This window comes from Siniperca chuatsi, linkage group LG7, assembly GCF_020085105.1.
Source record: "Siniperca chuatsi isolate FFG_IHB_CAS linkage group LG7, ASM2008510v1, whole genome shotgun sequence".
NCBI lineage: Eukaryota > Metazoa > Chordata > Actinopteri > Centrarchiformes > Sinipercidae > Siniperca > Siniperca chuatsi.
In genome coordinates this window covers 28,614,870-28,630,273 of record NC_058048.1, presented here as the reverse complement: position 1 = coordinate 28,630,273, position 15,404 = coordinate 28,614,870, and the positions used below count along the sequence as shown (strand labels likewise).

General features: G+C 42.7%; 1 protein-coding gene across 2 annotated transcripts; it reads right to left on the bottom strand.

Annotated features, from left to right (window-relative positions):
* Positions 1 to 118: 118 nt before the first annotated feature.
* Positions 119 to 13,734, bottom strand: zgc:152863 (uncharacterized protein LOC562658 homolog). Of its 2 annotated transcripts, none has more exons than XM_044201260.1 (5): positions 13,512 to 13,734; positions 7,409 to 7,511; positions 4,985 to 5,188; positions 2,298 to 2,442; positions 119 to 1,784 (listed from the first exon to the last, which is right to left on the bottom strand). In XM_044201260.1, the coding sequence occupies exons 2-5, from the start codon at positions 7,500 to 7,502 to the stop codon at positions 1,448 to 1,450; spliced, it is 780 nt and encodes a 259-aa protein (XP_044057195.1). In that variant the 5' UTR covers positions 7,503 to 7,511; positions 13,512 to 13,734; the 3' UTR covers positions 119 to 1,447. The 2 variants fall into 2 exon arrangements, with proteins under 2 accessions (XP_044057195.1, XP_044057193.1); XM_044201258.1 differs by having other exon boundaries at positions 7,409 to 7,515; positions 13,512 to 13,729.
* Positions 13,735 to 15,404: the final 1,670 nt, after the last annotated feature.

Below are 15,404 nucleotides of genomic sequence, written 5' to 3'. Positions count from 1 at the left end.
GGAGACGTTTCTGTCTATCTGCTGTGCTAAACACATCGTGCTGCAACACTGACAAACCCAGGTGACGCATATTAACTTCAATTATGTCACAAACAAGGACGAGATGTCAAACAAAAGGAACATTTCAACATTTATTCATGATATAATTCTGTGCAATAATACAATATACAAACAATATTTCTGGAAGTATTACAATCCATATAATAGTTAGATTTGTTAACATAAAATACATTCAAGGGCCGTGAAGGCGTCAGTCACTCTGCAGAGGTCAAAGAGTGGCAGAGAGGGAACCAGCCAGGTGAAGTGAGGAAATCAGTGTTGGATCACTGATGAGTTTCAGGTTAATTGGGCGGTTTGGTCCCACAGCTGTGGGGGGGGGGGATTTAGAGGATTATTTTGATAAGAGCACCTATGTGTCCGCACCGATGCCACCAGGGCAAATAAATGTAAAATTAAGATTCTTTTTACTGTACATTTAAATTGATCAAAATATTGTTGTTTTTACTTCACTCACCACTGAATGAACACACTTTTAAAGACAGTTTGGTTTCCAAGCATTTTCAAGTCTCTATATCTGCTGTACACAAAATTAGCCTTTTTTAATATTAACATCACAACATGCTGTTGGTCCAAAACGAGTTTCAGATCCACAATATGTGCCCCACAGTCCAATCAGACTCAAAGAGAAATGCTGTACAAAAGTCTCAGAGAGAAACGGAATAGAGTCGGTTGCTGTGGAAACACAAGTTTCTGCAACAGCACGCCACTGACTTCACAAAGGATGCCTCAATCGGCCCCGTCACTGACGGGAAGGATAGATGACGTCTCCAGAGCAACACTGAAAACACACGCCCACACACACACACACGCACTTACACTTTTATATTACTGCTGAAAACCTCATAATTCCAGTTTGGGCGATGTTGTTTTAGTATTTTTATATTTAAACTGAAGGTTTACATTCTCATAAACAATGACATGCATTGTTCACACTAAAAACAAGGCAGTTTTTTTTTCCTGAAGAGATGACATCATTCTGGATACAAGGTTTTCACCAGACAGCACATAAACTCCCTCTTCTGCCACATACATTCATACAATACACTATACAGTCAACATTTCATTTAGAAATGTACTTTAGCCCTCTTCAGTCAAGTCTTTGTGACCCAACAGCTGGCCAATCAGAGCTTATCAGCTTTGTCTAAAATAGCATGTGATAGGACAGAGTGTCCTGATGCTGGTGAGCTGCAGCCAACCAGGAAAAGTGCAGGCAGCACAGGAGTCTGCTGTCAGTCCGTGTTTTTTTTTTTTTTTCCAGCCGTCATTTGGCTTTTATCTTCTGCAGAGTTAACACTGCACCGCAGCAATTAGCTGTCAATCAACATCGTGCCTTCATTGCTAAACACCTGCACCCCGTGTGTCGCATATGAACCCCTCAGTCTGTCAATCAAGTGTCCTTGTCATCTGAAAGTGCAACGTGTAGCTGCCGGACGTCCCCGTCACTCATCCTGTCTCTGGGATGTGATGACTGGACCTCCTCGTAAGGGGGCGGGGGGTTGTCAGGGCTTTGGTTGGACAGGAGGGGGTGGTGACTGCCGTCCGACTGGTTGTTGAGAGACTGGTGACAGCTGGGAGCCTCCTGAGCCAATAGGAGCTGGGTGGGTCCGGGTGCTGAGCAGACGGGGAGGCGCTGCCCCCAGCTGCCGTACACCGCCTCCTCGTAGGAGGGGAGAGAGACAGGAAGTCCGTCCACCATCAGGTCCAGCTGGTCTGAGGAGCGACGGCTGCCGGGACACAGAGAGGGACAGAGAATTACTTCATGTAGAATAAGCAGGTGTTGTTGTACAGGTGAAGTGGTGAATCTCCTGACCTCTGACCTGAATAATTTATGTTTAATACTAATAATTACGTTTTCCTACAAAATTGTTCCATCAGTGGTCCCCAACCTTCCCTGTCTGACGTACCTGAGCTCAGGTGCCCTGCATCGACACCACCTGTCATGTCCCAAATGTGTTCATTTGAACTGATTTTAAACTTGTTGTTTAAACACTATGATCATATAAAAAGGTGGATATTGTTACTTTTTTTTTTAAATACAAGACACAGTGAACCCGGAATTGTTTATATTTTATATTGCATTTGTTCTATATCTGCTTGGAGTGGCTGGATATTTCAACCATTTATTCATTATTTTAGCAAAATCGTCATTCCTGTTTTTCAAATGAGCCAAGCTGCTCTACAATATTTCCACGCACCCTCTGGCTTGGAATCACTGCAGTAAACGATCTTCTTCTTACCTGTGTGATTGACAGGGGTAGAGGCGGGACTTGACGACCAGGCAGGCAGTGGTGGTGAGCAGGAAGATGGACACGCCCACCGCTGTTGTGGCCATGCTGGGCATCGAGTCATTCACTCTGTCATCAGAGTTCACTTTAGGGCCCTCTGAGGGGGAGAAAGACAAATGTTGACATTAGAAACACAACTACAGACACTGACAGGTACCAAAAACTACACAACTATCTGCTGTTTCTGGAGGAAGTGATCTGTGGTTGACTGTTGGCAGCTCAAGTAAAAACATTTGCTGGTTCCAGCTTCACAAATGTGAAAATTTGCTGCTTTTTCCTTTTTATGTAAGTGGAGATTGAATATTTTGGAGTGTTGGTCAGACAAAACAAGCAATTAATTAATGATGAGCATTTTTCACTATGTTTTCACATTTAATAGATTCAATGATTCATCGATAAAAAACATTGACACTGATCATTAATTGCAGGACAAAACAATCTCATCTGGCCAATTACCCAACAGAAAAAGACCCAGAAATCAAGTGTCACATGTTAAAATGTTTTTAAATTGCAAAAAAGGTAAATATAACTTTAAGACAGTGAGCTGAAGCTATGAAAGAAAGTCTAAATGTGTGCCTAACAATTACCTGTGCTGCACCACTGTGGAAAATATCAAGCTATTCTAGCTAGACAAGTTTACAGAACAAGATTATCAAATCCCAGATCTATGAGAGGAAGTTTTTTATCTCATGATGTGGTTTATCTGTGCCCATGACAATACGGCAGTAGCTTTCCATGAGGCTCTGACAGCGTCAACACAGAGGAAATGTTTAATGGTTATTATGGTGGCTTCACCCACTTCCTCGTTCTGCGCTCTGACTTCCTGTCTCAGCGTGTTTGAGTGAATGGTGACAGAAGTCGGAAATGGTCTGAGGAAAGTAAAGCTTCAAGTTCCCCTGCGCAGAATCTGAGCGTGTCGCCGTGTTTCTGTTAAGTAGGTCAAAAGATGAACGCGAGCTGCTGCTGCTGCTGCTGGGTTTGAATCAGAGGGTCGGGCCGCAAGACGCTCTGACGTTTAATGATGTTTTAGCATTAGTGCTGTGATGGTGAAATGACACCCGACACCACTCACACAAAATGAAGGTAAACGTTTCTTCCTGCTCTTACTGATTAAAGACGAAATTTTGAATCTGATTGGAGAGAATTTCATTCATTTGTGAGATGAGACAAAACTCGATCCCAATCGATTGCAGTTGAGTTCTTGTAGCAACAACAAATACAATTCAAATATACTGGTTAATTTTTTAGATTCACAGTGTTAGTTTTAACAGTGCTGCACTACAAAACTCCCAGTGGCCTCTGAGGAGTCTCACACAGCCAGACCACATCTCATGTCTGGAATCAGCAATAACACATATTTTAAGTATCGGTGACCCCACTGGTAATCAAGCCCCCTAACCCGATCACAACAGTGACACGCCGTCTGCCACCTGAACACTCAAAAGGAGAAAGAACCAGGCGTTAAACCGTCTGGATCAAAGCTGTGATGAGTCATAAATAGAAGTTAAACTGAGCTAATCACCGAGGAACGCTGTGATGCCGGGGCTGCTGGGAAACGTCAAAGAGATCTTTAGAGTCGTCCAAGAACATCTGCTTACTAATAACGAAGGGGATTTTAAAGTCGCATGACTTGACTCCAAACTCAGTACCCAGAGAGAGCAGGAAGTCGAAACATCGGAGGCCCCAGAGGGAATCAAACTACTGACCTGCTGTTTGTGCTCGACCCACTGAGCTCCACAGGACTGAAATATTCTCTCTGCTGTGAATGACAGCATGGTTGATTTTGTATAAAACACTTGTTGAATCTGATTTCCTTTAAGGTTTGTAGGAAGAGACGAGTCCCAGAGCACTTAAACACTAAAGCACCCAAAACCCTGTCTCACCAATGACTGAGTCATAAAACCAGGTTTTCATTGCATGACATGGCCATTAGTGATCGTTATCAGATCGTTATTACTAATGTGAAAACACAAAGTAAAACCAGGTAGTCTGACTCATCAGCACATGATGTTATAAAGGCATCAGGGTGAACTCTGACCCTACTGTCCTCAATAACTGTCCTTTTATAATGTAAAAATACAAAAACAACTGTTGGCTCAGACCAAAGACACTCCCAGTAAAGTGTTGTTAGGCTGCACTTTAGGCTAACAGTTATTTTCAAATCTTTATCTTACTTATCTCTTGGATGAAATGTCTGAAAATACTGAAAAAAATATCGCAACTTCCCAGAGCCAAAAGTGACTTCTTTTGTCCGACCAACCAAACTAAAGCAGCACATTCTAACATTTGAGAAGTTGAAAATGTTTGCCATTTTTCTTGAAAAATGACCTAAACGACGAATTGATAGACTCATCAGTTAACGGACAAACCTTTTCCTGCCTAGATGTTTTCAGGCTTCTGGCCACAAGTCTCACAACTCACACTGAACATGATTAATCCTTGCAGGGAAATTCATTTTTTGCACCTGAATTATCAGTAAAGTGAACTCACTTCATGTCAAACCCAAACAGGTTTAATGCAGTTGACGTACGCTCCCTTATTACACTACACAAAACATTTCAACCTCAACAGATACTTAGAAAACATAAATACCATATTACTTGTTAGAATGGAGTGTATTCAGTCTTCTAAACTCTCACCTTTGATAGGGATGCAGGCAGGTATTGGGGGCTGCCACCTCCCGTGGCGACACCTGGACACACGGACCTTGCTGTTGATGTGGTACCCGGGCTCACAGAAGAAATGGATGGAGCTCTTCTGGGGGAAACCTCGACACGGGGACGGATCACAGCGGAAACCTCCGTGTTCTGGCACCAGAGGGTGAGTGCAGTTGCTCAGTCTGCCTGTAGAGACACAAAACACAGTGATGACAGCAGGTTTTCACAAGGTGACATTATCGCGCTGTGCACTGGAATTCAAGATTATTAGTAGCCTCTTCCTCACACCATTGCTATTGCTTAATGTTTATATTTCTCAGAATGAAAACAACATCCATTTCTTACTCAAATGTATTACTACGACTGTTATTCATTTTATTTTTCGAGCTGTTGGGATCGTGTGGGGGGGGAGGATATACAGTAGTTATTGTAAAATTGTTTGATACTTCTGAAAAATAAAACCCTCTTCTTTCTCACCCCTCCTCCATCTCTACAGTACTGCTCCTCATGCATTTGTTTTCTTTGGGCTTTACAGAAGAGGATAAACATTCTCGAGGTGATTTTCTCACTCCTTCCTTCCACAACCTGCCATCAGCGCTTTTATTATCCTTAGATTTATCTCAGTTTACATGGTCAGAACAGTGATTTCTTCTTATTTTGTGCAGTAAAGCAGTTGCTTAGATTTTGCTGTGTCAGAAAATGCAGTAGAGGCCTGTGGAGGCTGCCAGTCTCTTCAGCTATTGTCCAGTTGTTTATGGTAATTGCATCATTGTACTATAATTAATGTGGTAATAATTCATAGATTTGAAAATGTCACAGCATATGTAAGTGCTATCTCGTCTCCTGGAGTTGGTGGCGGTCATTGACTGGCATTTTCTGACTGTGAATCTTTGAAAATTAACAACAGAGAGGAGCGGCGAGTCACGAGGACACCCTGTGAGAAGAGCGGCACACAGGCACGATGTCGGGGTGAAGGGTGATTGATGACGAGCGAGTGCGACACCAGCTGGGAAGAACACTGGCACAGTGTCAAACTGTAAACACATGCTGACATGTGAGTAAAAGGCTCTATAGAGGGTCAGGATTTGGTTTAGATACCTACATTTACACATGTATGTACACAGGAATGCGTGCTGCGAGCGCTTTTTCAGCAACTCCGCTCATTCAGTGAAAACCACTCATATCAAAACGTTGCCCACAACCACCTCTGCCTTACCAAATGGGCAGCTTTACCAGTGCAACCAACACTGTTACCCATTTCCTCTATTCTTCACCCTCCATCTTAAAAAGTGTGCGTCTGTAGAATTATGATTTCCACCCCCTCAACTAAAAACATCAACATGTGAAGAGTAGGTCAAGGGCGAAGCTGAGAGAGGAAAATCACTAGAATTTCTGCAAATGAAGCTGCAACGAAGAAGCTTTCAGCTAAATGTTTATCTCACTCTAAAAGCAACGATAATTTAAACTGTTGTTTTTCATGCAGTTAGAAAACAGGAAGGAGACCAAGACACAGCCACATTTTGAGCAACAGTCCCAAAAGACAGTTTTGAACCTCTGAAAGCCTCACAGAAAGTGGCTACATCCTGCAAGACGCTGCCTCAAGTTCATTTAGTGTTTCACAATCAGTCATCATAAAAGTGTGATAAAGGTGTGTGCTTCAATCCAAACCACTGGTGAACGTTTATCTGGGTCGTGCTTCCAGCTAACCGGTAATTCTGGGTGAAGTTTTTGGAAGTTGTTTCAGTATCTCACTGCTGCGGTATATCTCGACGGAACGATTAGAGACAGTCATCGTTTTCAAAGGATTCCCTGTTTTTCAGTGTGACACTGTTGCATTATTGCTCGTGTGCAGCAGACGAGCTGAGGAGAGCAGTCAGCTTATAGTCAGCATTAAATCCAACAGGTTTGTAGTTGCTGCATACAAATATTTCACATTTCATGTGTGCATAAAAAAAGGATTTTAAGTCGTTTCTCCATTGATAAATCAATATAACAAAGCTTTCATTACAAAATGCAACAAACTGAATAAATTATATAATATGAAAATCTTGGCTAACCTTTAAAATGCTTTCCACAAAAATATGATTTATTAGTTCTCAGATGACTCAAATGTTTAACAGTAAATCGGTTTCCTGACTAGTCTTCCCTTTCACGTCAGTAAGCATCAGTTTTTGTCATTTTGGAAAGACGTGGGGGTCATTATGCTACAGCTTCGTCTACTTGCTGCAGCAGTTGTTTTGACAAATATTTGCCTGTCTGCTAAAATGAATGAAGGAGAAACCGTTGGAGAGACTTAATGAATGAACGAATGAATGAACGAACGAACGTCGGGAGCTGATGCAGTGTTACCTAAACTACACAGAGGTGTGAGGGGTTCGGGTGGACAGGTGGGGTCAGAGGTCGTACCTGTAGTGAGGAGCGGTGAGGAGGCCAGGAGGAGGAGTCCGCAGACCAGAGTGACGCGTCCGCATGGCCATGGATACGGGACTGACGCAGACATCAAACCAGACTTCCTTATGACACAACAGAAATGAAGAGTCAGAAGCAGAGAAAACACACCAGTGGCCATCTTCACACACACACGTTTGTTTCACTATCCCCATGGGGCACAGTCATTGACATAATGCTTTCCCAGTCTCGACCCAAGGAGACCTCAATTTTTGTCCCCACGATGACAGAAGTCCCCCATGGTTTAGTGTGTGTTCTGGTTACAGTCCCCACCAGGATATAAGAACATGAAACACACACACACACTGATGATAATATCTTTGGACAGGAAGCAGAAGTCACACCTCTCTCATTATAAGGAGCTCTGTTTAAAAGTTTCAGACACACTAAATGTCAGAAAATATAAATGACATCAGCTGTGAAAGAAAAGGGTTTTTTCAGTCTAAATGTGTCGTCAGCTGGGAGCCAGGCGGTCGTTTGCTTTATCTGAGAGAAGACTGACCGAGCGAGCCTGCTGTTGTGTTCATTCACACCTCTCAGCTGCTGCCACCACACCTCTGCTGGCCTCTCCTGCTGCTCACTGAGCAGCTGCATTGATGAAGGTCTTCATTTTGATTTTCCAAACAAAACCTGAGGTTTGAACCAGTGACCCCCCGTCTGTGCCCTCCGACACCTTCAGGCTAAACTCTAACAGCAGCATTCAACATGCAAACACACATTTTCTGCAGATCCTGTTGCTTTCTGATGCAAAAGAGACCTGCCCTTTCTCAAAATGCTCACACACTGGAATAGGGCTGTAACTAACGCTTATTTTTATATTCGATTAATGTGCCGATTATATTCTCAGTTAACCGTTTGGTCTATAAAACAGAAAGAAAGGAGTTCAAAATGCCCAACAGAATTTCCCAGAGCCCGAGGTGGTGTTATCAAATGTCCTGTTTTGTCCGAGCAACAGTCCAAACTTAAAGATATTCAGTAATCTATAATGTCAAGACGAGGAAAAGCAGAACATCTTCAAATTTGAAAAACTTAACAAGAGAATGTTTGGATTTTTCACTTAAAAAATTACCTAAATAATGAATCAATTATGAAAATACTAATTTTCAGTCAATCGACTAATTGATTAATTAACTATTCGTTGCAGCTCTACAATGGAAGTCATTTTTCACTTGTTACAATATCTTGTTTGTGCCTGAAGCATCTTTTCCCCCATTTTGTGCCATAAAGCAACTTTATAATGCAGCTCTTTTAAAATGCCCAGTTGTTAGTCCTTTGTTTTCACATTGTCTTGCACCTACATTTAAATACCAGTAAGAATCGGTAAGTATTTTCCTGGCACCTGATTCTTACAACAAAGTTACACTGTATATTGTATTCTAAAGTGTTGCAACAACTTTCCTTTTTGTTGTAAAACAATCTAGGAAATTCTCTCTAAACCCAACCTGCTCCCACACGATGAAAAATGCAGCAGTAGAGTCTCAGCAAATTCAACTTCATTATCATCCTGAAAGACCAACAACGCATAGTCCAAAACATAAAAGCAAACTAAAATATATAAATATTAAGGATATTAAATGTATACAAAATAAAAAACAGCAGGTAGGGAATTCTACTCCTCTGACAATAAATTATTTATGTAAAAATCTCAAATGTAACACCTTAAACGTCGCTCCTGTGTTGTGCTTCGTCCTCTTTTCTTTCGATCAAACCTTTCACAACACGCCCATAAACCGGCTTCAACCTTTCAGCTGGCCAATAGTGAAACTGTCACCTCACACTGTTTACTGTTTCAACATTGGCCATATTGACCAACAGCCACGACTGGCAGCGGAGCAGCTGAGCAGCAACAGACCTTTCTTCATGCTGAAACAGAAACCCATCACCACAACAACCCAGACTCTTTCTCCAGATGACACACACTTTCTGACATAAACTAGTGCCAACGGAGCCAGACCTCTGCTGGAGCGTCAGCTTAAATGCCACCGTGTGTTTTCAGTGTGTGGAAATGGGTGTGTAGGTGTGCTTTGCTGTCTTTAGTGTGTATTTTGTGCTTTCATGTCAAGAGAGATGCCAGTCATCTCAGGAGCAGCGAGGGAGGGCCCCCTGCCTCAGCGTGCCAGTCACACTCATATGGGCACACACACACACACACACACACTAACACTAACATTACAGAGGTTTAACACACACACGCACACAAACATTACAGAGGTTTAACACACACACAGACACACACACACACACAAACATTACAGAGGTTTAACACACACACACACACAGACGCACACACAAACATTACAGAGGTTTAACACACACACAGACGCACGCACACACACAAACATTACAGAGGTTTAACACACACACAGACACACACACACACACAAACATTACAGAGGTTTAACACACACACACACACAGACGCACACACAAACATTACAGAGGTTTAACACACACACAGACGCACGCACACACACAAACATTACAGAGGTTTAACACACACACAGACACACACACGCACATTCACAGCTCCATCTTATGCGACCACAATTTGCGTGGGAGATCTGCATCTTAGTCATCACGGCCCTCTGTGATATTATAACTTCTGCTGTAATGTTTGTGAAGTTGGAATCAGGGAGGCAACAGAATTATTGTGACAACAGAAAATTCTTCTAAATGAATTCGGCTCCCTTTCACGTGAGAACTGCACGTTGTAAATGCTGTTAAATGTCTGACGTTAGCAGCGTAACAAGCCTGCGAAATAACTGCTCGACTTCACTCAGACCACATTGTAACAGGCGTATGGCTAAAAGTTGTGTTAAAAGATGCGACGCATCGGCAACGCCACGATCAGAATCACTACAAACATAACTGGCAAGCCTTAAATGTCAGTTTTCCCACTGATTTCAGTGTCAGCTGGCGCCATCTGGCACTGCTTTGTTGCAGGGTGGTGAAGACTGAATGCTGTGCACAATATGACTGACAGCATGTTCGAGCTCCTCTCCATCATCTGCACCTCCTCTTCATGACTGAGGTGCATTTAAGCTCCAACACAGAACGCAGCAGAGACCACTGCGTCTTCCTGAACTGAACCTGGGCAGCCATCAGTCACAAACACGTCGTTTTTATGCATAAAAAGGTCGGTGGTGACATGTTAAACTGATTCTGGATTCGATGGAAGCCCACCCTGGTTATATGTACACCCTGTTACTGGTGATTTAGATACCGGTGTCAAATAAATACCACATTATGTCGCGTTAAATGACGTAAAGTAACATTTGCTGATGTCAACACAACTTTCTTGGAAATGTTTTCTGGCACGCAGGAAATTATGCATTTGATGTTTCCAGCTACAACAGCGATTTGTTTGGCGCAAACAGAGGAAGAGCTGGGTAGTTAGCAAGAGTGATGATGATACAAACAAAGATTCCCACCTACAGAAACTTCCACAGGGAAAATCCCATGGGAAAACATGCTGCAGGAAGCCCTCACATCGCCTGACCTCTGAGAATGAACTGAACACCAAAGACAAAGCCAAGATCAGAAAACGTGAAGAAGACCACAGGAAGTCTACTTTGACTCAGATACAGTAAGTAGTGTTGAGTTTTCTTCACCAACTGAACCACATCTGAGAGTCTGGCTGTAGCTGCAGCGGTGACTCCTGCTCTGCCATGTTGAACTTTGCTCATTCTGCTCTGCTGCTTTACAGCATTTCTGAATGTGCGACATAAACCTGTACAAACCCTGTCGAGGCAGAACGCTGCAGAATTTAAGTTTAGTGTCGGGGTCTCATCTTTCTCTTTTAATAAGAACTGACTCGAGTTTTTAACCACAAGGGTGTTGTTTCAGACACATTAGTTATGTTTGGGGTCTCTGAGACTTTAACTTTTCAGATATTTTCATCTGTGATTGGTGTGGACAGTCGTTTTTAAAACACTCGACACTCTACTACTACATACTAAATCCAAAATAAGTTTATTTGGATTTCTGAGTTCGACATCTCTGGGGTCTAACTGACCTGAAACATAAGTAACATCATCGGAAGGGTTACCACTTCAACACTTTTCTACTTCTCGGGTTTTAATAAGGTCCAAAGAAAAATATAACATATTTTTACACATACAGCAGTGAGGAAGTAAACTAGATTACAACAGAACACAAATGTTTCACACAGACCACACCTTCAAAACTTCCTCTTGACTTTATTTAATTGAGGACAGCGCGAGGCAGCATATTACCTCCGTCTGCTCAGCCCGTTTGATGGGATGGTCGGTGTTTGTAAAGCTTTCAGCAGCCAGCGTACACAATGCACAGTGAACACACACAGTGGGAGTGCTGATGTTGCATTACTGACCAGGTCAGGTGAACCCACCAAAACTCATTTCACACAGCTTCTGTTATAACGTGGTGCAACAAAGACATACATGCTTTTATGACTTAAACCATTAAACACTTCGCCTTCAATGTCAGTGCGGGTTAAACTATGAGCTAATTAAGTCATAAAGTCTAATAAACATTTATTTTTGGATTTCTGGTGTTTTGTCTTGTGATGATAAACGACTGAAAGTCAAATATGTGCTAAAATTACAGCAGCAAAACCCATCATGAATGTAAAACACAACCAGCTCTGCTGTCAGAGCTCAGATTACATGTCCCTGCAGGTAAATGAGACACTCCCGTCCTTCATCCCCGCTGCCTTCTCAATCCCTCATTACCTTGTGTACCTTTTTTATTGTTTTTTAGATATTTATTAATGTATTTATTACCAGTTCCTCATACACAGTTAGTGTTAATAAGCTTTTAGCCTCTGAATGTTGTTAGTTTTTCTTTTCTTATCTATTGAGTGTATCTGATGACCTTAGTGATGAGCTGCTGCATGCAACTGCCCTGACACAGATAAATAAAGTTATATTGAATTGAACTGAAATGCACTTAAGTCTACCAGGTGTTGCTATGGCGAACACGCCTGCCATCATACTTCAGTCTTATCAGTGAGTCAAGTGGTGCCATTTGAGTTAAGGGAGAGTCAAAGCAGGTCAGGTGTTCACAAACAAGCGCACGTCTCTCTCTCTCTCACACACACACACACACACACACACACACACCATTATGTCCGGCATATTTAATTAGCAACTATTTTCATTATCAATTAATCTGACAATTATCTTTTTCAGTTTACTCGATTAATTGTTTGGTCTATCAAATGTCCAAAAAAAGGGAAAAATCGCCCATCACAATTTCTCAGTGACGTCTTCAAATCAAATCGCCTGTTTTGTCCGACCAACAGTCCAAAACCCAAAGATATAAAACAGAGAAAAGCTGGAAGCAGAGACTGGTTGGTGCTTCTGCTGGAAAATGGCTGAAACAATGAATCGACTGTCAGATTATTATTCTGTCGTTTCAGCTCTACACTTCATTATGGTGGAAATAAACTCTTAGACTCTAAAAGCCTCTGAGACCTGCTGCAAGAAACCTGGTGCCCCTGAGACACAGCCGGGGACCCCTGCAAGCCCCTTTAAGGAGCCTGAAATCCCCTTGAACACCCTTTTAAAAACCCATAAAAGAGGGACCTACAGAAACCTCTTCTCCCCTTGAAACCTCCAGAGACCCTGACCTGTGGGACCCCCTCAGTGAACCCTGCACCCCCCTTTGAGAACTGTTTGAATCAAAGTGACGGTCTGCAGTAACACAGTTAATTATGGAAAAAGCTCCTTTGTTCCTCAGCAACATCAGTGTGTCAGTGGAGGCTTCACGATAACATTCCCGTGATTAACTCTTAGGCCTTTGTGGCTGAGCTCCTCTGTTATCACTGACATCAATAATCAGCAGGCACCGGCTGAACAACAGTTAATATATCAGCTCAAAACTACTTTATCCAATAAACGTAAAAACCCGGCGCTCGTATTTTGCACACAGGGAATCAGAGGACGGAACTATCGATTATTATTTCTAAACACATCTTGATCACAGCTCTGAGGGTCCGCGGCAGGTAAAGCTGAAACACCGACAGCTCCTCTCTCTGAATGGAGCAAATGTAAGCGCTTTAAACGGTCAAATGTCTCACCTGAGAGCCGTGAAGGAGGCAGCAGCGGTGAGATCCCGGACCGACGCGGCTGCTCGGGCTGCAGAGGAGGATTTACTGACGGATCCGAGGACGGAGAGCGAAGAGGGATCAGATCTCGGTCGTCGGCTTGACGGTCGCGGCTCCTGCTCGGCAACAAGTGGGACCTTTTCCGCTGCTCTCGCCCTGACTCACCGATCAGCTGTGTTTGACACCGACACCCAGGCTTCCTATTGGCCGCTGCGGACCGCCAAACACCGCCCACCTGCGCGGCTCCGTCATATTCTGGAAACACATCACACACACACACACACACACACACACACACACACACACACAGAGAGAGTCAACTAGGAGAAATAAACTGTGGCCAGTTCAAATATAAAAATAAATATATACAAATGGTAAGTAAATACATTAAAATAAAAATTCTATTCCTGGAAAGCTTTTAAAATTAAAGCCACAGCACAGGACCCCCTGGTTAATGGTGGCACCTGCTTTATAAACCTGGTTCAAGCAAGTTAAAACAAAGCTAGCAGCATGCTAACATGCTCACAATGCTTACCATGTTCACCATTAGCACTAAACACAAAGTACAGCTGAGGCTGAAATGATTTGCAGGTGTTTTGTTGTAAAGCAAAGTATTGGACAAAAACAACAACAAACTGACCTGATGATGGCGCTGGGTGAAAAGCTAAAGCTTTACCTATTCACCCTGAGAGGAACATGAATGTTTGGACCATGTTACCATGCACAAATGTCTGGTACTCCATCCAGTAGTTATAGAGACATTTCACTAAAAACACAGATTTTAACCTCGTGGTGGCGCTAGAGGAACAGCCAGAGGATCACCAAAATCATCAGGACTCATCGTCTGGAAACCACGAATGTCTGTACAAAATATTGTGCCAATCCATCAAGTAGATGTTGAGATATTTCACAAAGTAAGTGAAAACTTTGACCTGCTGGTGGCGCCAGAGGAAAAGTCAGGGGATCACCAGCGTTATGAGGATTCATCCTCTGGGAACCGTGAACTTCTGTACCAAATCTCATGTCAATCCATCAAATAACTGTTGAGATATTTCAGACTGGACCAAAGTGACGGGCCAACTGCCCGACATGCTGCTGGCGCAGCTAAAAATGGATGCCAATCTGAGATACCATCTCTAATATGCATCCAGTTGTTTTTCCTTTCCTGATTTGAGTCCAAGAAACCGTGAAGATATCACAGTTTAACTTACAATCGTACTGATATATATATTACAGTTTTACATTTCAGTTCTAACTAGTAAAGCAGAAGTTGTTTGTCCTCCCTGTGCTGTTTCTATATTGCCACATGTCCATAAGCGGTGGCCTAGTTTCATGTGTACTGTGCAGCTTCAAGTTTCTCTATGACAAAGAACTTTAAACCATATAATCTCTATACTGTATTTTTAAAGTCACCAACCCCGCCGTGCATAAATGCACACTGATCCTAAATTATGAGTGTAATAAATAAAATGACCTTAAACTAGCCACTAAACAAATGAAGAACCAACAAAATGTGCTGACTTTTCTTCCTTACTTTCTATCCTGGTGAGGTCCAAAAACACTCTCACACACACACCACAAACACAGCTGTGGTCTATAATAGCTGTCATTGTTTGTCTGACTGTTTAAAGTAAAAGCTGCAGAGCTGCAGCCTGCTGCTCAGTTACTTCGACTGACGGGGCGGCTTGACGGAAGTGCTAAAAATACAACGGTGCTGACTCTGCTTGCTGCTGTAATGCAGAGAAAAGAGTTTCTTCAGGGTTTCCACTGAAAGCGGGTCTACAGTATCAGCTCATCAGGCAGCATGTGGGCACTTTATCAGGCATGTGGTTAGTCAGTTAGGTGTCTGAAGGACTCAATTTAGGT

Coding starts and splice junctions, on each gene's coding strand:
- zgc:152863 (XM_044201260.1), bottom strand. CDS start 7,502: ATGTCTGCGTCAGTCCCGTATCCATGGCCATGCGGACGCGTCACTCTG. Junction 5,189..7,408: donor CTCACCGCTCCTCACTACAG/GTACGACCTCTG, acceptor GTGTCTCTACAG/GCAGACTGAGCAACTGCACT. Junction 2,443..4,984: donor TGCCTGCATCCCTATCAAAG/GTGAGAGTTTAG, acceptor TCTCCCCCTCAG/AGGGCCCTAAAGTGAACTCT.